This window comes from Nycticebus coucang, chromosome 4, assembly GCF_027406575.1.
Source record: "Nycticebus coucang isolate mNycCou1 chromosome 4, mNycCou1.pri, whole genome shotgun sequence".
Classification (NCBI taxonomy): Eukaryota; Metazoa; Chordata; class Mammalia; order Primates; family Lorisidae; genus Nycticebus; species Nycticebus coucang.
Window position 1 is genome coordinate 53,920,320 of NC_069783.1, and position 25,544 is coordinate 53,945,863.

Below are 25,544 nucleotides of genomic sequence, written 5' to 3' on the forward strand. Positions count from 1 at the left end.
AATCACTGTATCCATGCATAGTATTTATTTATATTATTTCATAGGGTTGGGTTTGCAAAGTTAACATTTAAAGGGTATTTGCCCTGTTCTAGGAGCAATGTGTGCAAGTTAGAGAGGTAATAGCAGTAAAGCACGGTTAAATTTAGGCTTTGTTGGCCAACTGATTAGACTTTACTTAGAAGAAGACTAAGAGAGCCAAGATAATGTATAACTCAGGCTGCTGTAAGGCTGGCTCTATGCTGAGCTTTTGAGGAAAGTATGGGAAAACTTTATAAGGTAGCCACATAGTAAAGGCCAGACCATCAGAGGTAGAAACCAGGGGATAGTGGCTAAGAACAAAATACAAACCGCCTATTCCCTGTTACATTACTTCAGATGCTTAAAATTGGTGACATTTTCTCAATTTATGAAGTCAAGGAACTGCATACAAATTTGATTATTTATTTATTATTTTTTGAGACAGAGTCTCACTATGTTGCCCTCAGTAGAGTGCCATGACATCACAGCTCACCTCAAACTCTTGGGCGTAAGAGATTCTCTTGCCTCAGCCTCCCAAGTAGCTGAGACTACAGGCACCTACCAAAACGCCCAGCTATTTCTTTGTTGCAGTTGTCATTGTTGTTTAGTAGGCCCAGGACAGGTTCGAACCCACCAGTGTATGTGGCCGGTGCTGTAACCATGGTGCTATGGATGCCAAGCCCAAATTTGATAATTTAAATTCTTTTTTTGAGACAGAGTCTTAAGCTGTCACCCTGAGTAGAGTGCTGTGCTGTCACAGCTCACAGCAACCTCCAACTCAAGCCCAACTCAAGGGCTCAAGCGATCCTCTTGCCTCAGTTTTGTGGGGTTTTATTTCTATTTTTAGTAGAGACAGGGTCTTGATTTTGCTTAGGCTGGTCTTGAACTCATGAGCTCAAGCAATCCATTTGCCTTGGCCTCCCAAAGAGCTAGGATTACAGGTGTGAGCCACCGCGCCTGGCCAGATAATTGAAATTCTTACAACTAAAAAAACAGATGTGGTCAAGAATCATCACTATGTATGATGAAATTAATCTTGTCTGAAGTATTTTTGCACTAGATAACAGGTACACTTCTGCTAGGCATGCCTGTAATCCTAGCACTCTGGAAGGCCAAGGTGGGTGGATCTTATAAGCACAGGAGTCAAGACCAGCCTGAGCAAGAGTGAGAACTGTCTCTACTAAAACAAACAAACAACCAACAACAAAACAAAACAAAAAAATTAGCTGGGTGTTGTGGCAGGCACCTCTATAAGTCTCAGCTATTAAAAAGGCTGAGGCAAGATGATCACTTGAGCCCAAGAATTTGAGATTGCTGTGAGCTATGATGCCAGAGCACTCTAGCCTGTGCAACAAAGTGAGACCTTGTCTCAAAACAAACAAACAAAAAAAGAGAGCATGAACTTTCGAATCATGTCAAGGATGAATTATCGCCACTGCAACCCCCACAACCCAGCTATGGATCTATTTTTAGTAGAGCCAGGGTCTCATCCTTGCTCAGGCTGGGTCTCAAACTCCTGAGCTCAGGTGCTCCACCTGCCTCAGTCTCCCAGAGTGCTAGGATTACAGGTTTGAACCACTGGGCCCAACCTCTACTTTTTTTTTAATACAAGAAGAGTAAAGGCACTTAGTCTCTTCAGTGAACTAGTAACATTGGTGCCTAGTTCTCTGTTTTCCTACTTACCCTTTGTTTCATTGTCATTTTTCGTAAATTCATTTTTTTCTTTTTTTTTTTTTTTGCAGTTTTTGGCAGGGGCTGGGCTTGAACCCACCACCTCCAGCATATGGGGCCAGGGCCCTACTCCTTTGAGCCACATGTGCTACCCCATTTTTGGTAAATTCTTTCTATAGAAAAATGATAACCCACTCAAACACTTGGCTATTGTTTTACACTATTTCTTTCTATTAAAAAAAGTCCAGTAACGTTTACCTCCACAATTTCTCTGGCAACACCCAGGACCTATATATTACCCTAAAGTATTTCCTCTCTGATATGATATACGTCAACATTACCATTTTGGAAACAAGTTCCTAATCATTTCCTATCCACAATATATTGGGGTTTTAAAAATTTATTTCATCAAGACCAGTTTCTCTAAGAAAAAAAAAAAAAAAAAGACCAGTTTCTAGGTCATACCATTTGCTTCAACTATATAAACTCCCTCCTGACTCTACTTGTTTCTATTATCCAGCCTTCATCTTCTGATTCTTCTCTCCTTTCCTTCCTATCAACCCACTGTTCTTTCATTTATTTATTTGGAAAACACAGGTATGGGGCAACCCTCAATATGAAATTAAAGTTTGGATTTTTTGTTCATCTGCCTAAGTTCCTTTTCCAAAATTTAAACATACTACTGATGTACTCAGAAAAAGCACACTATTCTCTCTTTTTTGAGATAGCATCTCAAGCTGTCGCCCTGGGTAGAGTGACATGGCGTCATAGCTGGGACTACAGGCACCCACACAATGCCCTGCTATGCTTTTGTTGCAGTTGTCATTGTTGTTTTAGCTGGCCTGGGCCAGGTTCAAGCTCGCCAGCCTCAGTGTATGTGGCTGGTGCCCTACCCACTGAGCTACGATACTGCTCTACACTATTCTTTTACTTTTTTTTTTTTTTTTGAGACAGAGCCTCAAGCTGTTGCCTTGAGTAGCATCACATCTCATAGCAACCTCCAACTGGAGGGCTCGAGCGAGTCTCCTGCCTCCACCTCCCAAGTAGCTGGGACCACAGGCGCCTGCCACAACGCCCGGCTATTTTTTGGTTGCAGCCGTCATTGTTGTTTGGTGGGCCCGGGCTGGATTTGAACCCGCCAGCTTAGGCATATGTGGCTGGTGCCTTAGCTGCTTCAGCCACGGGCGCCAAGCCTTTTACTTTTTTTTTTTTTTTTTTGAGATAGAGTCTCACTCCGTCACTCTGGGTGATGCTATGGCATCATAGCTCATCGCAACGTCAAACTCTCGGGCTCAAGTGATCCTCTTTAGTATCCTCTTGATCCTACACTCCTGAGTAGCTAGGACTACAGTTACCTGCCACAACACCTGGCTAGTTTATTTATTTATTTTTTTTATTTTCAGTAGCGTTGGGGCCTTACTCTAGCTTAGGTCTTGAACTCTTGAATTCAGCTATCCTCCAGCCTTGGCCTCCTAAAGTGCTAGTATTACAGGCTTGAGCCATTGAACCCGGCCTCTTTTCCTTTGTTAACTTGATACTTTTATCTGTTCTCAAATTTTCTTTATAAACAAAACTGATTTTCTGATTAAAACATTTCTTACTGGGTGGCGCCTGTGGCTCAAGGAGTAGGGCACCGGTCCCATATGCCGGAGGTGGTGGGTTCAAACCCAGCCCCGGCCAAAAACCAAAAAAAAAAATCATTTCTTACTAAAGAGTGACTATCGGAATAAGCTGTTATCATTTTGCCAAACATGATATTTTTAGGCTTTCAATTAGGCCCTCAGTGTGGTTCTTCTTAGAGTGGAATACTGAAGACTGATTCTGCCTTATCCCAAAGTATTCGCAGAGGAATGTGCTATGAAAGATCCTTGCTTGCTCCCAAGCTTGTAATTGGGATAGATACTTATACGGACATGAATATGTATAACCCCAGGGTGAATGTGCACTTACCTTAGAATCATTACTATATAATTTGCCCTAATTATGAAAAGCTAGAAGGTACAGCCATTGTTCTAGTTATAACCAGAAATATCCACAAGGAGAAAAAGGCTTACAGAAACACCTGAGAATAGTTCCTCAGATGATCTGATAGAATTTTCATAACAAGTAAAGGTACCCTTTGCAGCTGTGTGACCAGTGAGGGAGGGGTGTAAACCAGGAAAATCAAATATTCACTTGTGGTCTAGGTGCCACTTTAAAAGATCTCCTCTTCTTCGCCTATCTTAACTTTTGTCAATTTCTGTCACCCTCAATGTGATAGTCAATGTCAAAATAGCTATTTGAAATGTATTTGTATATTTGCTAAGAAATTAGATTTCTACAGAAAGCTAAATGCATATTTTAATTTTCCATTTTCCTTTCAAATGGAATGGGGAAATGCTTTATTCCATCATTGAAAATTTATGAAATGATTTTCTTGCTTAAGAGATAAACTTTTGAATGAGCAGACTGTGTAAAGCAGATTGTACTTCCCAATGTGGGTGGGCCCCATTCATTCAGTTGAAGACCCAAATAGTACAAAAAGCCTGACCCTTTCTCTCGTAAGCGGGAGCTTTTCCTGGATGACTCCCTGAGCTGCAATGTCAGTCTTTTCCTGCTTTCAGACTCAAACTCTTCAGCAGCACTTCTTGGGTCTCGCCTGCCAGCTTTTGTACTGGAACTACATTATCAGTTCTCCTGGGTCCCCAGAGTTTACTGAATGGAAATCTTGGGACTTCTCAGCCTCCATAACTGTATAAGTCAATTTCTTCTAATATATTAATATAACTATATATATAGATTTATACAGGTATCTCCTATTGGTTCTGTTTCTCTGGAGAACCCTAATATAATCCTCAAGTGGACTATGGGAGTGAAAGTTTCTCAGGGTCACTCTTTAGTTCCCAAGTATTCTACCTAGTGGGGATAATGCACCATATAACTGTCATCAGTTTAAGAAGCCTACCTTATCCTAAAAGATGTCACTTCAAAGGATTGAGTGACAAGCTAGCATTACCTAGACCCCACCTGAAGCAGCCATGAACAAAGTGTGGGGTTTTTCTTTCTCTGTCTGCTGGTCTTTAGATAAGCCCACCCTGTATGAGGTTGTAGGTATGAGTTACAGTAATGTCAGTCAATGGTAGTTGACAAGCAGCCTAGCACCTGTTTGTGTAGCTTACTTGTGTGCTCTGGAACTGCTAGAGCTCAGTCTTAGTTGTATCTGATTTGGATGGACTCCTTGGACCCACCTGACTTAGTGAGAATGCCAGAACCCCATTCATGATGGGCAGTTTTACCTGCACAGTCTGAGGCCCCATGGATCAATGCTCCAACTTTAGCATGACCCATGCTATTTTTAGAATGGTATATAGTTCTCGGAGAGAGGTGGCAAATTATCTATTGGGATGGCTCTGAGTACTCCCAAGCCAGCTAAAAACTGTTGGTGGGTAAACTGACAACCACAGTTAGATAAAGGCATGATAACTGGGGCCATCTTACCAGGTATCAAGAACAACTGAAGTCCAAGAGTTAGAAAAATCAAAAATAAGTAATAGAGGAGAAAGGAGATGTATATACTCTGTATGATTCCATTTATATAAAATTTAAGAAAATGCAAACTAATTGGTAGTAACAGAAAGCAGATCGGTTGTTACCTGGAGACAGGCAAGGTTTGAAGTGAGGAGGCAGGAGGGAGGAGGAAGCTCACAGAGATAGCAGGCAACATTTGAGGGTGATGAACGTGTTTTGTACCTTGATTATGGTGATGATTTCCCGAGTGTATACCTATGTCAAAACTTGTCAAATTCTATACTTTAAATATATGTGGTTTATTGTATGTCAATTATATCCCATTAAAGCTATTTTTTAAAAACTTACCAAATTGTGCACTTTAATACATCTGGTTTATTTTATGTAATTATTTATTTATTATTTTTTTTTTTTGTAGAGACAGAGTCTCACTTTATGGCCCTCCGTAGAGTGCCGTGGCATCACACAGCTCATAACAACCTCCAACTGCTGGGCTTAAGCGATTCTCTTGCCTCAGCCTCCCGAGTAGCTGGGACTACAGGCGCCTGCCACAATGCCCGGCTATTTTTTGGTTGCAGTTTGGCCAGGGCCGGGTTTGAACCCGCCACCCTTGGTATATGGGGCTGGCGCCTTACCAACTGAGCCACAGGCGCCGCCCTATTTTATGTAATTTTTTTTAAATGGTCTGTGAAGCTAGTGAATGATGCCCCATGATCATATCAATGTACACAGCTATGATTTAATTAAAAAAAATTTTTTTTTTACTTTTTTTGAGGCAGAGTCTTAAGCTGTTGCCCTGGCATCATAGCTCACAGCAACCTCCAACTCCTGGGCTTAAGCGATTCTCTTACCTCAGCCTCCCAAGTAGCTAGGACTACAGGTGCCTGCCACAATGCCTGGCTATATTTTGGTTATAGTGTCATTGTTGTTTGGCAGACCTGGGCTGGATTCGAACCTGCCAACTCAGGTGTATGTGGCTGGCGCCTTAGCTGCTTGAGCTACAGGCGCCGAGCCTATTTTATGTAAATTATATGCTGAAAAATTGTAATAAGTAAATTACAAGCCTAGGACTAACCAATGGTAGCAACAGAAGCTATAATTCATCCCACTGACTTTCCTTGTAAGTTTCCCCAAGAATTACGACCATGGAATCCTAGAGAAGTTGTGCTTGGATGGAGTGAACTTAATGTGAGAAGTGAATAGATCTGTCTGGCATACACAATGGTATATATAAGCAGGGAAAGATGCTACTTTGGCACTCTACTCAAATCCTCTTTACTAGGCCAGTGTACCCCTCTGCAGCAGCTCTGGGTATTGGCCTGCCAATGGCCTTATATAGATAATTGTTCTCGGCTGGTGGGAGCCACCTCCCTGGGGAATTTATGTACTCCCACACATTCAGGCAACTCACAGCCTTTCACAGACAGAGAGGTGTAAAGGTGGGCCTCTTGCTGCAAGGGAGAACAGTGGGCTCTGTTTAGTATCTGCTCCATAAATTAGGCCAAAGGTAGACTGCCTGAATCCACATCATTAGTTGGCTCTGTCCCCTTCCCTATTCTGCTTTGCTCAGTCCCTCACAGTTATTTTCTGAGAAGCCCTTCAATCAATCATATGCACCTAAATTCCTGTGTCAGGCTTTGGTTCTAGGGAACCTAACCTAAGAGAGCCCTGGTACATGTCTGCTAATCAGTGCTGGGGTTCTTGAGGTGCTGGCTCCAAGAAGCCACTGTCTGCCTAGCCCTGCTGGTTTATATGTCCTAAATGCTACCCTAGTTCATGTCCTTCCTGCTTAGATGGTGTCTCCTTTGTTTATCCTTAATATATATTTATAACTAGGTTCTTGCCTTTTCCCTCCCAGCAGCATGATATTGACCAAGCATTCCCTACCTTTATTGCTCAACTTCTGTCACCATTAAGTTGTAATGAATCATTTTGTGAACTTCTGTGAATCAACCCATAATCTGGGCTCATTGTGACTTGGCTTTATTATTCCATGAATATCTAAATACTTTCTAAGGACCTGAAGTAAATATTCAAATATTGTACTGAAAAGAAAACTATTAAAATTTTGAGAATAAACAACTCTATTAACCAAATTTCAAAAGTAAGTTAAAAGCTTAACTTTGCTTACCTTTCCTGGGTAACCCAATTGATAACTAAATCTAATCGTTTTTCAGATAATCCACATTTGATTCCTTCCAGGGTAAGGTCTGCACCAACAGGATGTCTAAAAGCATGACTTGTCACAAAGAGGGCCTCAAAAAATATGAGTAATGGCAGAGGCTTCCCTTTTAATTTTCCAACAGCTACAGAAAAAAAGAATTCTATTTTAGTTAAATACAATAAATAAATCATTTTTTTATTGTTGTTGTTATCATTGTATTGAGATAGACCCTTACCCTGTGGCCCTGGGTCAAGTGCTACAGTGTCACAGCTCACAGCAATCTCAAACTCCTGGATGCAAGTGATCCTCCCATGTAGCTGGGTCTACAGGTGCCCACCACAACCCCCAGTTAGTTTTTCTATTTTTCAGTAGAGATGGGGGTCTCACTTTGCTCAGGCTGGTATTGAACTCGAGTTCAACCAATTCACCTGCCTCAGCCTCCCAAAGTGCTGGGATTACAGGCATGAGCCACCTCTTCTGGACTAATCATTTTTTCTTTTTCTTTTTTTGAGACCGAGTCTCGTTATGTTGCCCTGGGTAGAGTGCCGTAGCATCACAGCTCATAGCAGTCTCAAACTCCTGGGCTCAAGCGAGTCTCTTGCCTCAGCCTCCCAAGTAGTTGGGACTACAGGCGCCTGCCATAACACCCAGCTAGTTTTTGGTTGTAGTTGTCATTGTTTTTTTTTTTGTTGTTGTTGTTTTGAGACAGCGTCTCAAGCTGTTGTCCTGGGTAGAGTGCTGTGGCATCACAGCTCACAGCAACCTCAAACTCTTGGGCTTAAGTGATTCTCTTGCCTCAGCCTCCCAAGTAGCTGGGACTATAGGTGCCTATCACAAAGCCCAGCTATTTTTGTTGTAGTTGTTATTGCTGTTTAGCAGGCTCAGGCCAGGTTCAAACCCACTACCCATATGTGGCCGGTGTGCTGCTGACTGAGCTACGGGTGCCATCTGTAGTTGTAGTTGTCATTTTTGTTAGGCAGGCCCAGGCTGGATTCGAATCCACCAGCTCTAGTGTATGTGGCTGGCGCCCTAGCCCTGAGCTCCAGGCGCAGAGCCTAATCATTTTTTCTTATTTCATCTTACTATTTTCATCTCTTTGATTTTCTAAAACTTTAACAATCTAAAATTATACATATATAATTTTTAACTCATGCTTAACTATGGAATTTATATTTTGGATAATAACTAAATATCACATGCCACACATACTATATGAAGATGGAGGCAGAAACTGGAGTGATTTGTCTACAAATCAAGGAGTGCCAAAAGTTGCTGGCAGTCCCCAGGAGCTAGGAAAGAGGCGCGGAATGGAGTCTCCTTGAAAGCCTCCAAAAGAAATGAACCCTATTGATACCTTGATATCAGACTTCGGGCCTCTAGAACAGTGAGAGAATAAATTTCTTTAAAACCACAGGATTCTCCTATTTATGGTGCAGATTTGCCATGACCAAAGAAAAACTATGACATGAACAGAGAAAACAAAAGTTGCAGTTGTAGATACACAGAGATAAAATTCCTAATACAAAGTATACTGCTCTGTGACCAAACAAATGAGACAAACATAAAACTGGACTTTTAGAGGAACATATTTAGTGTGACATCCTTTAACTTCAAAAATAATTCAATGAGAATGACAAGTTAGGATCAAATTAGCATGACTGCAATTAATTTTTTATTTAAATTGTATATATACCCAATGCTTGAACTTATAGGAAAGAAGACAGTCAATATGAGTTCTTAATTAATCCATTCAATTATTTTATGAGCAGAAAATAAATTTATCACCATATCTTATTTCCTAGATTTTTATTTAACTCCCCTCCTCAAAGTCCAGTGAGAAAATTTAAATTATAAGAACAGCTGGGCATAAATGTCTTAAAGTTTAGAGAATAAAGAGACCAGTGCCCGACATTTGTCTGCAAAATTGAAAGGGGAAGAATGAGAGTAAGGAAAGAGAGTTAAAGTAGGAGCAAATTCTACTTCCACAAGACTGCATGTTCCTCAAGGGTAAAGGAGATTCCACGGAAGGTAGACAGGCTGGAGTTGCCTTAAAAACAGCCAACTAGAGCCAGCATTGGACATCTGCTTCACCTAGGAAGCACCAAGGCGGGACTACCAATGCCCAAGTGAGTCAGAGCTTTCCTTCCCTAAAGCTGCCCACTGATTAAATGAGGCGAGTGGAAGAGTAAAGGAGAAGTAAATGTGTCTCCTGAGCTCAAATAGGCTCTACAGCCTCAAATCAGGAAAATGGGGAGAATTTTTAAATTAAACAAAAAATTATAGTTTCTATTTAGTTGAGGATTTTTCCTACCTAAAAAAACTGTTAACATCTAGAAGTGACTGAAAAAAAACTATGTGATGTTACCAAGATATTGTCTAATAAACAAGACAGGAGAGTTAACACCGCCCTTTTAAAGGGCAATGATGAGAAAGAATGAGGCTATTTCTTGCTTCACACTCTATCACATCCAGCTCGTTTGATGATCCAGTTTTATAGATACCAAAGCTTGAACCAGGTATGAAATAAAAAATTAATTCTACAAAAATCGATTCTTATTGAGAGTCTACTACTGAGATACATGGATTTTTACATAGGGAATATGTAATATCTATTTTTGACTGTTCACAGAATTTTTCACCTTACTTCTCAATTCTCAGATATGATATATTATAAATAAAATTAATTCTGAATAAGTGGTATGTTGCTGAAACCTCTGAAGCTTGTATAGTGCTTGGTGATGATCGATGGTCTCATCCAATGACCCTATAAAATGCGTATCATTAACATTCCTATTTTTCAAATAATAAACTGAGGTTTAAGGAGATAAAGTAGCTTGCCCAAAGAACACAATGTAAGAGTACGGTAAAGACAAAATTAAAAAAGAGGTCTCATGCCACCTATCTAACATTTCATACCATTTTATCTCCTTCATGTTTTGGGATAAATAAAAATACACACACACACACACACACGATGGCAAAAGAGAAAAGATTTTTTTACACTTACTACAGATTAATATACAGTTTAAGGATAATCTGATTAGACTTTCAGGTAAAGATGGTAGAGAACACATTCATTTTTGGTTCATTAAAATTACTAAATGAAATTGACTAAAGGGATTTCACAAGTAGAAATTTAAAAGCAGGTAACATTTTGGAGGCTAGGAACTGGAATAACGTATCCTTAAAAGTTTAATTCCTAAACTACTAACAAAGAAAACCAAGAAGCAATCTAATTCCTACCAGAGACTCAGAAAGCCTCAGAAACTACCAGCACGAGATCCCAGGAATGAGATAAGGCTAAAACTACGAAATAGTAATTGATGGGCGGCGCCTATGGCTCAGCGGAAAGGGCACCGGCCCCATGTACCGGAGGTGGCGGGTTCAAACCCAGCCCTGGCCAAAAAAAAAAAGAAATATTAGTTGAAATGATGTTTCAAAAGCCATCCCTCAGCCAGTAGGATGATACTGTCTTTCAGTACTTAGGAAAGACTTATTCTCTAAAAAAGTAAAACAAAAGCGGAGTCTACGTGAAGACAAAAGGCACAATTCAGGGCAGGAGACCAAACTATTACCAGTTCTTTTCTGAGTTTCTAGAGAACTTTGTCCATATCACTAGAATCACACTACATGTAAGCTCTAGGATGGCAAGAGTTTTCATAGGTTTTATTTTCTGCTGTATCCCTAGCACCTAGAACAATGTCTGGCATATATCAGACAAACAATCTCGTTGAATGAATGAATGATCTAGTTCCATATATATCTGCCTCTTTTTCTCTCTTCCCCATCAGTCCTTTATCTCACCAACAGGATTTAGTCTTACTGATCTTTGTTTCTCAGTCCTTAGATCACAATAGTTTAATCTACAGTTAAAAAGCACACTCTATTTAAACAAATTTTCTGGAAATGTTACAGGATTGTGCTGCTGTAAACTTATTTTATTAGTAGCTCCGTTCCTACCAATAATATAACCTTTGAGCTATAACATACCTTAAAAATTAGGTTTCATATTTAAACAAAAAGCAACTTGTCTAAAAGTATAACTATTTTAAGACCTAAATAATTTTAATCTACCCTAATCTATCAAATTTGAGACAAAAGGACTTTAAAGGTCTAACTAGGATTCTGGTAACAGGACAGTGTGACTCACATGCACTACTGACCCTCTCTACATTCTTGTCTCTCCTTAAATGAAACAGATTATATCCACGTGGGACTGGTGTGTGAATTAGATCACGTATGGGGTTCAAGAAGCCAAAGCCAAGAAATTAACACAGACAAGTTTAAGAATGTTAAAATATTAGAGACCTGGAAGAAAAGAATACAAAGTCTCTCTAAAAAAATTAACTTAAGCTCACAATAAATAAAAATTACCAATCATGCCAAGTAAAGCATGTGTATGAGCAAGAGTTAGGAAACCCAGCAGTCTGGAGAATTTGTACCTCAGAACTAGAAACAACACACTATAAGAGACTATAAAATATGTATGTTTGAAATTAAAGAAAGAAATGAAAGCTATAATAAGAGAAGAACACTTAATAAAAGAACAGCAGATTTGAAATTTTCTAGAAATATAAAACATGTTCACTGAGGTGGTAGAGAAAGGACAGGCTTTATATCAATAATACATACTAGGACAACAGAGTGACTGGATTAAAAAAAAAATGGACCACTACATCATACTGAACACAGAAATAAATTTCAAGTAGCTTAAAAACCTAAATATAAACAGCAAAACTAGAAATTTTTTCAGAAGAGAAAAAAGAAAAGGAATTTGGGGTAGGGAAGGATTTTTACATAAAATATAAAAATAATTAACCAGGCAGGAAAAAAACTAATAAATTCAACTACATTAAAATTAATAACTCTGTTCATCTTAAGATATCCCGAGAAAAGATAACTCCAACTAAATTTTAATTAACAAAGGATTAATATTTGCAATATACAAATAATTCCTAAAAATCATTAAGAAAAATGTAAACAATCCAATAGCAAAATTGGGAAAAGATCTAAAGAAGTACTTCACAAAATAGGAAATCCAAATATGAAAAAATATATTATATATATATATATATATAATACTCAGTTTCATTTATCAGATAAGTTCATATTAAAACCATAATAAAGGGCCAAGCATTGTGGCTCACACCTATAATCTTAGCACTTTGGGGGTAAAGGTGGGTAGATTACTTGACCTCAGAAGTTCAAAACCAGGCTGAGCAAGAGTGAGACCTGGTCTCCACTAAAAACAGAAAAACACTAGCTAGGATTTGTGGTGAGTGCCTAAAGTTCCAGCTACTTGGGAGGCTGAGGCAAGAGGACTGCTTGAGCCCAGAAATTTGAGGTTGCTATGAGCTAAGGTGCCACAACACTCTACGCAGGGCATCAAAGTGAGACTCCATCTCAAAAAAAAACAAAAACAAAAAACAAAGCCATAAGATTACATAACTATAAGAATGGCAAACATTTAAAGGTCTGACACTACCAGGTATTGGAAAGAATGTGGAGCATTAGGAAATCACATACATTACCAGTAGGAATGTAAATCAGTAAACCACTTCAGACAAATGTTTGGCATTACCTACAAACGCTGAAGATATGCATACCTTATGACCAAGAAAGTTCAATCTTAGATACAAATCCAGAGAAATTCTTACATATGTGCATCAGGATATACATTCCTAGCAAAATTATATATAATAGGCCCAAATTAGAAGCCATCTAAATGTACATCCATAATAGAACATATAAATACATTATTGTATATTTCATTCTATAAGATTCAAAATAAACCACAGCTATGTGCAAAACAGGGATAAATTTCAAAAATAATGTTGATTGAAAACACAAGACATAAAAAAAACAAAAACACAAGACATAAAGTAATTGGTTCTCTTTTATTTATTTATTTTTTTTTTAGAGACAGAGTCTCACTTTGTTGCCCTCAGTAGAGTGCTGTGGTGTCACAGCTCACAGCAACCTCTAGATCTTGGGCTTAGGCAATTCTCTTGCCTCAGGCTCCCAAGTAGCTGGGACTACAGGTGTCTGCCACAACGCCTGGCTATTTTTTATTGCAGTTTGGCTGGGGCCGGGTTCAAACCTGCCACCCTCAGTATATGGGGCCGGCGCCCTACTCACTGAGCCACAGGCGCCACCCTAAAATAATTGTAAATAATAGTATAATTCAAGAATACAGAGAGTATTCAAGAATATATATAGTATAATTCAATTCACATTGAAGTGGAGTGGATTACAAAGATGTGAATATCAAGAGGCACAGATTAATGAGGCCCATTTTAGAAACTACCAATCATAGTAAATATAAAAAGCATATTTTGGCTGGTGTGATGGTAGTGGGTTATCAGAGCTTATTAACATTAGTTGGTATTTGATCCCCCCATTGCTAAATTTGACTGGCTTAAATTAAAAAAATACATACATAAAAATTAAAAAAATTTTTAAACTATATTTTAATTTTCCTTAAAAGATAACTATTTAAAAAAAATAGTAATACTATATTATATGATACTAGTGCAATAAAAAAAGTGTATAGCATAGTAAATACTTAATTCAAGGTAGACACTGGCAAGGGGTAAGTATTATAATCCTTAGAACAACAACAAAAATAATACAAAGAATTACAGCTAAAAAGCCAAGATAGGAGAAGAGAGAGGTTCTCAGCCTAGTGCAATAGCTCACACTTGCAATTCTAGCACTTTGGGAGGCCTAAGGAAGGAGGATTGCTTGTGGTCAGGAGCCGAAAACCAGCCTGAGCAAGAGAGAGACCCTATCTCTATTCAAAATAAAAAAAAATTGGCTCAGCGCTCGCAGCACCGTGGTTATGGCACCAGCCACATACAACGAGGGTGGCAGGTTCGAACCCGACCTGGGCCAACTAAACAACTGCAACGAAAAATAGCTGGGCTTTGTGGCGGGTGCCCATAGTCCTAGCTACTCAGGAGGCTGAGGCAAGAGAATCGCCTAAGTCCAAGAGCTGGAAGTTGCTGTGAACTGTGACGCCATGGCACTCTACCCAGGGCGACATAGTGAGACTTTATCTCAAAAAAACAAAAACAAAAACATAAATAAATACATAAAATTAGCCAGGTATGGTGGTATGCTCCTGTCATCCCAGCTACTCAGGAGGCTGAGGCAGGAGGATCACTTGAGCCCAGGAGTTTTAGGTTGCTGTGAGCTATGACAACACCACTCTAGCTTGGACAACAAAGCAAGATACTGTCTCAAAATTTTTAAAAATTATGTTAAATAGTTATTGTATTTAATAGTTAAATGAAGTGGATTAGACACTCTTAATAAGAATACATAGGTAAGTACTTCTAGTTTTGACCAAAAAGGGATAATAGAGATCAGATTTATCTCCTGCTTGAAACAACTATGAAACCAAATAAAGTATACTAAATAAGAGCTTTCAAGATATTGAACATCAGGCAGCAAAAAACAGTGATCCTGAGAGATGGGGGAAAAGAACTAGGTGAATCCACCAATAACCTGAGCTTATTGCCTGAAAAGAGTTTCCAACCCAGAGCACAAAGAGGGAGAACCCAGTTAGAGTCGCAGTCTGTGTCCCTGAGTTGAGGCTGTGGAACTGGAAGTCTGGTGAAGCCAAGACAGATAATGATCAAAAGGCAGAGTACCAGAAAAGAGAGGTGTCTAGAGTAAAAGCTTCAAAGATTTGCCTAAGATTTCCCACAAGTCATCAGTCCCATACTGACTAGCACACATCTGTGAGGAAACCACCAAAGGCCAGGGAAAGAGCCACCCAGAAGGATTAGCTAGTAGTCTCTAGGACTCATAAATAGTTGACAACAGTTCTTGTTCTACCACAGTGAAAAATCTCATCATTCTCAGGTATCAGGTAGAATTTTCAAACCAAACACTGCTTTGTTTCTGCCTAACAAAACTTAAAAATGAACTCCAGTAAGATCAAGCTATTTCCAAGCAACTTACCCATGTACTAAAAGAAAGATCAAGAAGAATTTATAAATACAAGAATATCCAGAGTGAGGCACGATGTCTTATAACAGTAATCCTAGAACTCTGAGAGGCCAAGGAAGGAGGATTGCTTGAGGCTGGGAGTTCCAGACCAGCCTGAGCAAATATGAGACCCTGTCTGTACAAAAAATAGAAATATTAGGCAGGCATGGTGGTACATGCCTGTAGCCCCAGGTACTTGGGAGGCTGAACCAGGAGGATGGCTTGAGCCTAGGAGTTTGAGGTTGCTGTGAGCTATTATGATGATGATGATGCTATTACACACCAGCCAGAGCAACAGAGTAAGACCTTGTCTCCAAAAAAGAAAAAAGAAAAGAATATCTAGCACACAAAAATTATTAAACTTTTAAAGAAGCAGGAAATTATGATTAATAATGAGAAAAAATTAATAAATAAAAATTGATCCAGAGATGACATAAATAAAATTGTGATAGTAAGCATAGGACATAAATGTTTTCTTCAAACAGCTCATAACTTAATTTAGAAAATCTAATCAAACTTCTTAATGTTACAGCTAAGGAAAGTAAGTAAATGGTAGGGATAGAAGGAGAGACTAGATGTTTAGTCTCCCAGTTTAATACTCTTTCCATTTTTTTGAGACAGAGTCTCCAGGTGTCACCTTGGGTAGAGTGCTGTGGCATCATAGCTCACGCAACCTCCAACTCTTGGGCTTAAGCAATCCTCTTGTCTCAGTTTTTCTACTTTTTAGTAGAGATGGGGTCTTGCTTTTGCTCAGGCTGGTCTTGAACTCATGAACTCAAGCGATCTGCCTGCCTCGGCCTCCCAAAATGCCAGGATTACAGGCATGAGTCACTGCGCTTGGCCTATTATTTCCATTCTAACAGAGAAATAGTATAATTTGTAGATATATACAAAGTTCAGAGAGAGATGCTTACCCTTCAATTTATTCATTGTACCAATGTTTCCTAGAATTCTCCTAGGACTGTTGGCTGCAAAATAAGCTGCAGTTTCATATTCACCAAGTGCAAGTAATTCATTAAACCTGTAGCCAATGCATTTTATAATGCATCACAATGAAACACAGAAAAAGAGAAAATCATTAAAATTATCTAATAAAGACTAAATACAATGGCATAATAATATAAAAACCAAAAAGAAACTCTAATGAACAAATCATTAAATTCATTCACTCTGTAAAATGTTCTTTAAATTCTTTTTCTAATATTCTGTTGTTTCTTTTAGTCTCAGAAAAAAACTCTCTCACCTGCCAGCTAACTTCAATTTTTTTTTCCTTTTTTTCAGACATAATCTCGCTCTATTGCCCAGGTTAGAGTGCCATGGCCTCAGCTTAGCTCACAGCAACCTCAAACTTGTGGGCTCAAACAATCACCCTGTCTCAGCCTCCCAGGTAGTGGGGACTACAGGTGAGTGCCACAGTGCCTGGCTAATTTTTCTATTTTTAGTAGAAATGGTCTCAAACTCCTAAGCTCAAGCAATCCTCTCATGTTGCCCTCCCAGTGTGCTAGGGTTACAGGCACGAGCCACCCCTGCCTGCTGTGCTAGCTAACTTTGAACCCGATCCTGTACTTCATTTCTATAGTACTTTCAACAAGCCACAATGGAGAGAAAGAACTTGAAGTGAAATTACAATAAGCTCAGAATTTTTTTCTCTCATATTATCTCCATATGAAAGATTACCAGTATCAGGGGAAAGAAGAGCAATCTGCCTAGAAACTCAGCCTACAGGAAAATATTAATTGAACATAGATGCTGTCAAATTGGAGTTCAAGAGGTATCCTTGCTATTCAGATACCTATGTTACTCTGCCAAGCATCAGACGCCCAATTAAATATCAGACTAACACCAGAAGGAAAGATAATAGAACAACTTAATCCTCTATTCCTCTTCCTATGGCAAAAGGTTTTCAAATCAGCCCTTACCTCACAGTTAATAAAAATATGGCAATCAAGATTTACATAGGGTTGCATATGAATGTGGAATCAAAGGGGGGGGAAAGTAACTGAAATAATATTAAGCAAAATATCTAACACTTTATATCTCAATAAGCATTTTTCTCTGATATCAAAACCAGTAGACTTAAGAGAAGCACACAGAATAAGAAATAACACAGGCTTTTGTGTTCCTCTCCCAAATTATCTTTAGCCTCTTTTTGATACTGTATTAACAAGTAAATCAACAGTTGAAAATTGTTCAATGAATAAGACTAGGAATAGTAAATGTCCATTACATATTGTCCTCAGAGCTTATTAATTAACCTCCTAAGGAAGATAGTCTTAGATCTTTTTAAGTTTATCATATACTATATAATAACTTAAGTATTAGAGAGAAATATGCCTTTTTAATAAGTCATAGGATAGAAATAATGCGAATTTCCTTTCTGAACTAAATTGGCTAGGATGGTATGAATCAAAAAGATATTTTCAAAAACGTTTTATAACATCAGGTTGATTGCTAGAGAATGGAGATTCTCAATCTGGTATTTTTCTTTTTTTACAAAGAATCTATTAAAAAAACAAAATTCTGGGTGGTGCCTATGGCTCAAAGGCAGGGCGCCGACTCCATATGCCAGAGGTGGCGGGTTCAAACCCAGCCCTGGCCAAAAACCGCAACCCTCCCTCCCCCCCAAAAAACAAAAACAAACAAACAAACAAAATTTTAGTTCATTTTCAATTTTGTAAAGATATGTAAGCTAAAGACTATGGCTCATCAAGATACTAAATAAATGGTAAATATGATCATTTTAACATAGAATATCAAAGCTTTTAAAATATTTGCCTTTCAATGTAGTAAAGTGTAATTTCAGCTTCTTTTGCTTGGCTTGGATCATCTTCTAGCACTTCCTCTACAATGCCTTGTTCACCTGTAAATATCGAAAGTACTACTGGAGCACATTTGAGGTTACTTATCAATAGGAAATAATAGGGTACATGTGAAACTCACTAAATGTAGAATATAAATGTCTTAACACAATAACTAAGAAAATGCCAGGAAGGCTATGTTAACCAGTGTGATGAAAATATGTCAAATGGTCTATAAAACCAGTGTATGCCCCATGATTGCATTAATGTACACGGCTATGATTTAATAATAAATACAAAAAATAGGAAATAATAAACATACAAATGTTTAATGCCAGCAGCTCAGTGGTACAGTTTCTAAGGGCAGCAACCTCTTCCTAAACTGAGTGGCCTCCCCAGCCTCCTTTATTTTCAGATACATTTTCAGGCATTCTCTCTCTGGCCCACCAAGTCTATTCTTTACCCATCTGTCCCATCTGTCATAAGGTAATGAGAACTAGCAGAAGTAAGTACATTTTTGCTTTCTTTAAACTCAGCCTTAAAAAACCCCATTCCTTAACTTTCTGGGGAAAAAAGTCTTCCCTTATTTGTGCTAATTAAAAAAATACAGATAATTACCAAATAAAATGTTGCTTTTCTGAATGTGCACCACAAAGTCTTGAAATGAAATGCTCATACCAGATTTTACCCATGAAGTAAGTGCATATGAGATTAATTGCATTTTTTGATGGCTATAAAGATAGAAAAAAATCAATAACATATTGAGCCTAAAATCAAATGATGAACCATTAGAATAAACACACACACAAAATTCAAACTTAAAAACATATAATCAACCTATATACCGAAACTGTAACACTTTGTTCAGGTTTTCAGATACATCTCGCCGTTTTAACAACACGATCATCTCCTCATCTAAATCAGCCTTCTTCTGAGCTGGTACATATTTTATCAACATATCTTGTTTAATTTCTGAGTACTTATTTTCAAGATGTTTCATGTATTTAGTGAGAGCATCTAGATTGACCGATTCTTGGAGAGTCATGCCTGATGGAAAAGGGAACAAATCAAACAGGCCAAGCCACATGCAGGACTCTTGTGTTCAAACAGCAAGTCTTGGCAAGATAGTTAGTGCTCTATGTTAAGGAATAATTCAGAAAAGGTGCATATACTTGTAGCTTACTGAACGTAAGTACAATTAGCATAAAATTGCAAATAGCTAGCAGTTTTAAACATCATCAGTGAAGACTCAGTGCAGATTGTTCTGAAAAATTTTAGCATTTGAAAAAAATCTGTAATGACCTCATCACCACACCCTGAAAACCCCTATGTATCACTGTTGCTCAATAAAATGAAGAGCCTCTGCCTAATAAGGAAGAATTTATTAGATTTCTTTCTAACCAAATCTCCCTTTACCTACTAGAGCTGAGTGATCATTTTGCATTTGGTGAAAGTAGAGACTAGAAACACTTTTAAATATAAAATTACAACTAGCAAATGACAAACAAGATATTTGTATTAATAAGTACAAAATAACTGACAAATTGACTAAATGCTGAGAAGGATGATTAAAACTGAGTAGAATTAATCCAGGGAAGTTTTTGGACTAGAGTATTATATATATACAAAATTACATGTATATTGCCTGCCAAAAATCTTTAGTCTGCTCTCCCTCTCACTGTCCCCTCCATTCGTTACTCATAACACACATATCATCCACACACGCATGTGCACAGACACACACACACACACATCCCCCCCACTGCCTCTTTCTCACTCAAGCCAATTATAGACTTTAAGACAGACATACCTCAAAACATTCTCCGCCAAAAACTTCCCTGGATCAATTCTACTCAGTTTTAATCATCCTTCTCAGCATTTTGTCAATTTGTCAGTTATTTTGTACTTATATATTGATATAAGTATCTTGCTTGTCATTTGCTAGTTACAATTTTATATTTAAAGGTGATTCTAGTCTCTACTTTTACCAAATGAAAAATGATCACTCAATTTCAGTTGAAATCCTTAGGAGCTGAGTATGGAATAGGTCATTACCTCAAGATAAAACTGCTTCTTTTGAAACCAAATCAGGCTTCCTAAAATTTTGACCAGTTAATCTTTGAACAAACACTAGCCCAAATCTTTAAAGTTTTGAATACTGTTATCTCCCCCACCCCAGGTTGAACATTTTCAATTCTATCTACTCATCCTACAAACCTTTTGACATTCTGGATATGTCAAATTTCTTAATTTCTTAACTCCAATTTCTTAAATGTGGCAGCAGTATTACACATAAGATGTGGAACAGTGAATGCTGACAATCTGCATGAATCAACAGTATCACCAGAACTTAATACACTGCAGTTTTTCCATGTTTGATATGACACCAGTGGTTCTCAGACTTTAGAGTGCATCGGAATAACCTGAAGGACCTGCCAGAACACTGCTGGACTCCATCCATCAAATTTCTGACACAGTAAGCCTATGATGGGGGCCAGGGTGAGCCTGATGTTGACACAGAAATCACATTTAAGAGCCACTGCATTATGCTTTACATAGCCCAGCCAGACTGGAACTCCTTTAATCTTTTAAGGTTGTTTGAAGTATTTTTTATTCCCTTGGATCCAGCTAGAGTCCTGACTAAAGTTGTCTGTACAACATATACTCGAAAGACACAGACGTATCAGCGATTTATATTAATTTGTGTAACAGTTAATAACTGGAAAGTCAGGATTTTTCTCAAATATTTTAAACAAAATACAGTACCTGGAATGGGTTTTGAAGGATCTCTGGATAAGGTATATTTTATTTTTGATGTGTCATACTCTGCCCTAAGCTCTTTCACTTTATCTATCTGTGATTGAATCTTTGAGGAATTATTTTCAATAATCCTCATCCTGAAAAACAGAAAGTCTTTGTTACGTTTCTTTTAACTAATTGAACTCTTCAATCATAAGATTTAAAATAAAAACTGTTAAGTCTTGACTTTATTTTGGCTAATCATCATTTTGAACTATTACAGACCAGGTGATTGAAGGACAGTGCCCTGAAACGTCAACTAACCTCCCAAATGAGGAACAATTTTGTTTCAGATAACCAATAAAATCTCATACTGATTCTTATCTCTATTGTGTCAAACATAACCATCTGGCCACAAAATACTGTCTATTCCCTTTGGTAGAAAATTACTTTTGTTATTTAAAAATTATTTTGGTAAGAAATCATATTCACTTCCTGTGGCTATTATAACAAATTACCACAAACTTGGTGATTTAAAGCAAAAGAATTTACTATCTCAGTTCTGGAGGTTAGATGTCCAAAAATCAGTATTACTGGATGAAAATCAGTGTTGTCAAAGCAATTTCTCCTCCAGAACCCCCAGGGGAGAATCTGTTCCTTTGTCTTCCAGCCTCTGGGAACTGCAGGCATTCTGACTGCATCACTTCAATCTGTGCCTCGGTGGTGACACTGCCTTCTCCTCTGCCTAGGAAAGCTCTGTCGGCCTCTTGTAAGGACAACTGCAGTTGTATTTGGGTCTCACCTCAATAGGTGAATAACGCAAAGTCATTCATTTAATCACATATGCAAAAATCTTTTTCCAAATAAGGTTAACATTTATAGGTTCCAGGGATTAGAATTTTGAGGGCCATTATTCAGCCTACTGTAGTAATTTTTATCCTAGAACTAGGATCATTAAAGATCATTAAAAGTATTTTCAAAAGAAATTCAAGCACAGTTAAGATCGTTTTTTACTTTTTTATTTTTTTGGACACAGCACTCCCAAACTCTTGGGCTCCAGCCATCCTCTTTTGCCGCCTGAGTCTCCCAAATAGCTGGGACTACAGGTGCCTGCCACTACACCCAGCTATTTTTAGAGGTAGGGTCTCACTCTTGCTCATGCTGTTCTCCAACTCCTGAGCTCAATCCACCTGCCTTGGCATCCCACAGTTCTAGGATTATAGGCGTGAGCCACCATGCCTATCCTTTTACTTTTTTTGTTGATCAACGTAATTTAAGTGTGCTGCAGAAATTTTACTATAGGTTCAAGTGTGCAGTGAGATTTAAAAAAAAAAAAAAACAGTTGAAAAACACTGACCTAGAAGGTGGTAAAAGATGAGGAATTTGGTTAGGTATCGATCAGATACTAAAGATGGGGGATTCTGGCTGAACCTACTGGATCCTACTTGATAGGATTCTTGCTAAAATTAGATGGCATAGAGATTATGCAAGTCAGAAAAATTAGGCCTAGTTGAAAACTGTTTAGGTGGATCTGAGTTTGATCAGGGAGAATCTTCTCACAAGGTTTTTGGCAGGTAAATAACTGCTGCCTGCTTCTCATTATTATATGGAGTTCTTGAAAAGAGGGACTGTGGAAATAAAATATTCTTTGGCTTTATTCCAAATAAATTTGTGCTTGTAGAAGAAAAGTGTCAAAGGTAAACAGGCTGCCAAAACAACTGAGGCAGGGACTAAGCAGAAACTTGTACATGAATGTTGCCAGTGGCATTATTCACAGCCGAAAGTGGAAACGGTCTGAGTGTCCATCTACAGATGAATGTATAAACACTCTGTAGTATACATTACAATGGGTTGCGTGGCCATAAAAAGATAGTTTTAATACAAGCTATGATAGGAATGAGAAAGTCTAATTGTTGCTCCTTTCTATGCTACTTTATGGTTTTTTGTTTTTTAAATTAATGTGAGGGTATAACTAGGCTACAATATTTGCACTTGTTAGGAAGAGTCCCTCTTATAGTTGTGTCACTATTTTTGACAACTTCACGATGATGAATTATTTCCTAGGATTGATCATGCTTGGGAATCTTTGGGTTTCTTAAATCTATGAATTGTTATCTTTTACCATTTCTAGAAAATCCTCAGCCATTATTTCTTCAAATATTGTCTCTGTCCATAGTCTCTTCTCCTTTAGAGCTGTGATTAGACATAATATGACCTTCTCACTCTATCCTTCATATTGTTTATAATGGCTTTATTGATATAGTTCACACACCTTAAAATTCACCCTTGGAAAGTGTAGAATTCAGTGAATTTTAATATATTCAGTTACACAACCCCAACCACTATTTAATTCCAGAACATTTCATTGCCCCCTAAATAAGCCTTGCATCCATCAGTAGTCTGCTAAGCAGAAGGCAATGGACACCATCAGTTTACCCTCCTCGGGTGTAGCCCTCTACTATCCTATCTTCATACGGTCAGAGTTTCCTAGTAGACTACACCATGTGAGCAAATCCTGGGCTTTGTTTTCTATACCGTGTGCCACAGTAAAAACTGAAACTTAATCCATTCATGGGTTGATGGGCACTTGGGTTGATTCCACATCTTGGCAATTGTGAATTGGGCTTCAATAAACATGCAAGTGCAAATGTCCTTATGGTAAAATGATTTTTTTTCTTCTGGGTAGATACCTAGTAATGGGATTTCTGGGTCAAATGAAAGGTTTATTTTTAGCTCTTTAAGGATTCTCCATACTTCTTTCCAAAGAGGCTGCATTAGTTTGCAATCCCACCAACAGTGTGAAAGTGTTCCCTTCTCTCTACACACATGCCAGCATCTGCAGCTTTGGGACATTGTGATGTGGGCTACTCTCACTAGGGTTAGGTGATATCTCAGGTGGTTTTGATTTGCAGTTCTCTATACTATGGAATACTATTCAGCCATAAAAAAAGAGAGATGTGACATCTTTTATTTTTTTCTTGTCTTTTTTTTTGGTGACATCTTTTATATTAACCTGGATGGAGGTGAAGAACGGTTCTCCTTAATAAAGTATCAAACAATGGAAAAGCAAGTATCCAATGTACTCAATACTAATATGAGACCTGTAGATGAACAACTGCGCACACACGAGAGAAAAACATAATGTGATTCGAGTAGTGGGGAGAGAAGAGAAGAAAGAGGGATGGGAAGAGGGAGGGGAATTGGCAAGCGCTCACTTAATATGCCCCATGTAAAAGTCTATGGCACACCTCCTGGGCGAAGAGCTCAACTACAACTTGGACTTTAGGCAACAAACAGGAACAATGTAACCTAATCATCTGCACCTTCACATTAATCTGAAATTAAAAAAAGAAGAAGAAAAGGGAAAAAATGGACTGGGTGAGGTGGCTTATGCCTGTAATCCTAGCATTCTCTGAGGCTGAGGCAGGTGGATTGCTGGAGCTCAGGAGTTTGAGACCAGCCTGAGCAAGAGCCAGAACGCTGTTTCTACTTAAAAATAGAAAAATCAGCCAGGGTGGTGGTGTCTGCCTGTAGTCCCAGCTACTTGGGAAGCTGAGGCAAGTGGATTGCTTAAGCCCAGGAATTTGAGGTTACTATGTGCTATGACACCATGGCACTTTACCCTGGGGAAACAGAGCAAAGCTCTGTCTCAAAAAAAAAAAAGAAAAAAAAATATATATGTATAATATATATTGAGAGAGATAGATATAGTTATAGATATATAGATATAGATACATGTTGATATTGAAAAGAAAAAAAAAAACACCCTGAAACTTAAGGGAACTAGTTTTAATAAATGTTCCACAGGCTCAAAGCAGAGTTGGTCTGCTAAGTTGCTCTGCTTACCTTTTGTCTTCCAATAGATTTTTGCCCTGATAATCTCTTATCTTCTCAGTGGCTTTCTAATGCTATGGAAAGATTTTTTTTCCTTTGAGATAGTCTCACTCTTTGCCCCAAGGTAGAGTACTGTAGCCTTATGGTAACCTCAAACTCCTGGGCTCAAGCAATCCTCCCACCTCAGCCCCAGAGTGCTAGGACTTCAGCTGAGAGCCATAATGCCTCGGAAAGATTTTTTACAAATATTTTATGTGGCCAGCTGTGGTGGCTCACACCTGTAATCTAGCACTCTGGGAGGCTGAGGTGGGTAGATTGCTTGAGCTCAGGAATTTAAGACCAGCCTGAGCAAGAGTGAGACCCCATCTGTACTAAAAATAGAAAAACTAGCCAGAGTTGTGGAAGGCGCCTGTAGTCCCAGCTACTTGGCAGGCTGAGGCAAGAGTTTGAGGTTGCTATGAGATAGGATGCCATGGCACTTTTCCCAGGGTGAGAGTGATATTCTGTCTCAAAAGAAAAAAAAAATTTGGCCCAGCGCCTAGGCTCAAGTGGGTAAGGCGCTAGCCACACTTGAGCTGGCGGGTTTGACTCCAGCCCAGGCCCACCAAACAACAATGACGGCTGCAACCAAAAACTAGCTGGGCGTTGTGGTGGGCGCCTATAGTCCCAGCTACTTGAGAGGTGGAGGCAGGAGAATCACTTGAGCCCAGAAGCTGGAGGCTGCTGTGAGCTGTGATGCCATGGCACTCTACCCAGGGCGACAGCTTGAGGCTCTGTCTCCAAGACAAAAAAGAAAGAAAAAATTTATGTAACATTAT

At 38.5% G+C, this 25,544-nt stretch overlaps 1 protein-coding gene across 2 annotated transcripts in view; it reads right to left on the reverse strand.

Annotated features, from left to right (window-relative positions):
• The window catches only part of CLHC1 (clathrin heavy chain linker domain containing 1), a 54,456-nt gene that overhangs the window by 18,244 nt on the left and 10,668 nt on the right, over positions 1-25,544 (reverse strand). For both annotated transcript variants that reach the window (XM_053589902.1, XM_053589901.1), the window contains exons 4-9: positions 20,920-21,050; positions 18,999-19,200; positions 18,772-18,884; positions 18,131-18,215; positions 16,270-16,376; positions 7,328-7,502 (exon numbers count right to left, since the gene is read on the reverse strand). In XM_053589902.1, the coding sequence (XP_053445877.1) occupies positions 7,328-7,502; positions 16,270-16,376; positions 18,131-18,215; positions 18,772-18,884; positions 18,999-19,200; positions 20,920-21,050 (813 nt within the window). The remainder of the gene's footprint in view (positions 1-7,327; positions 7,503-16,269; positions 16,377-18,130; positions 18,216-18,771; positions 18,885-18,998; positions 19,201-20,919; positions 21,051-25,544) is intronic.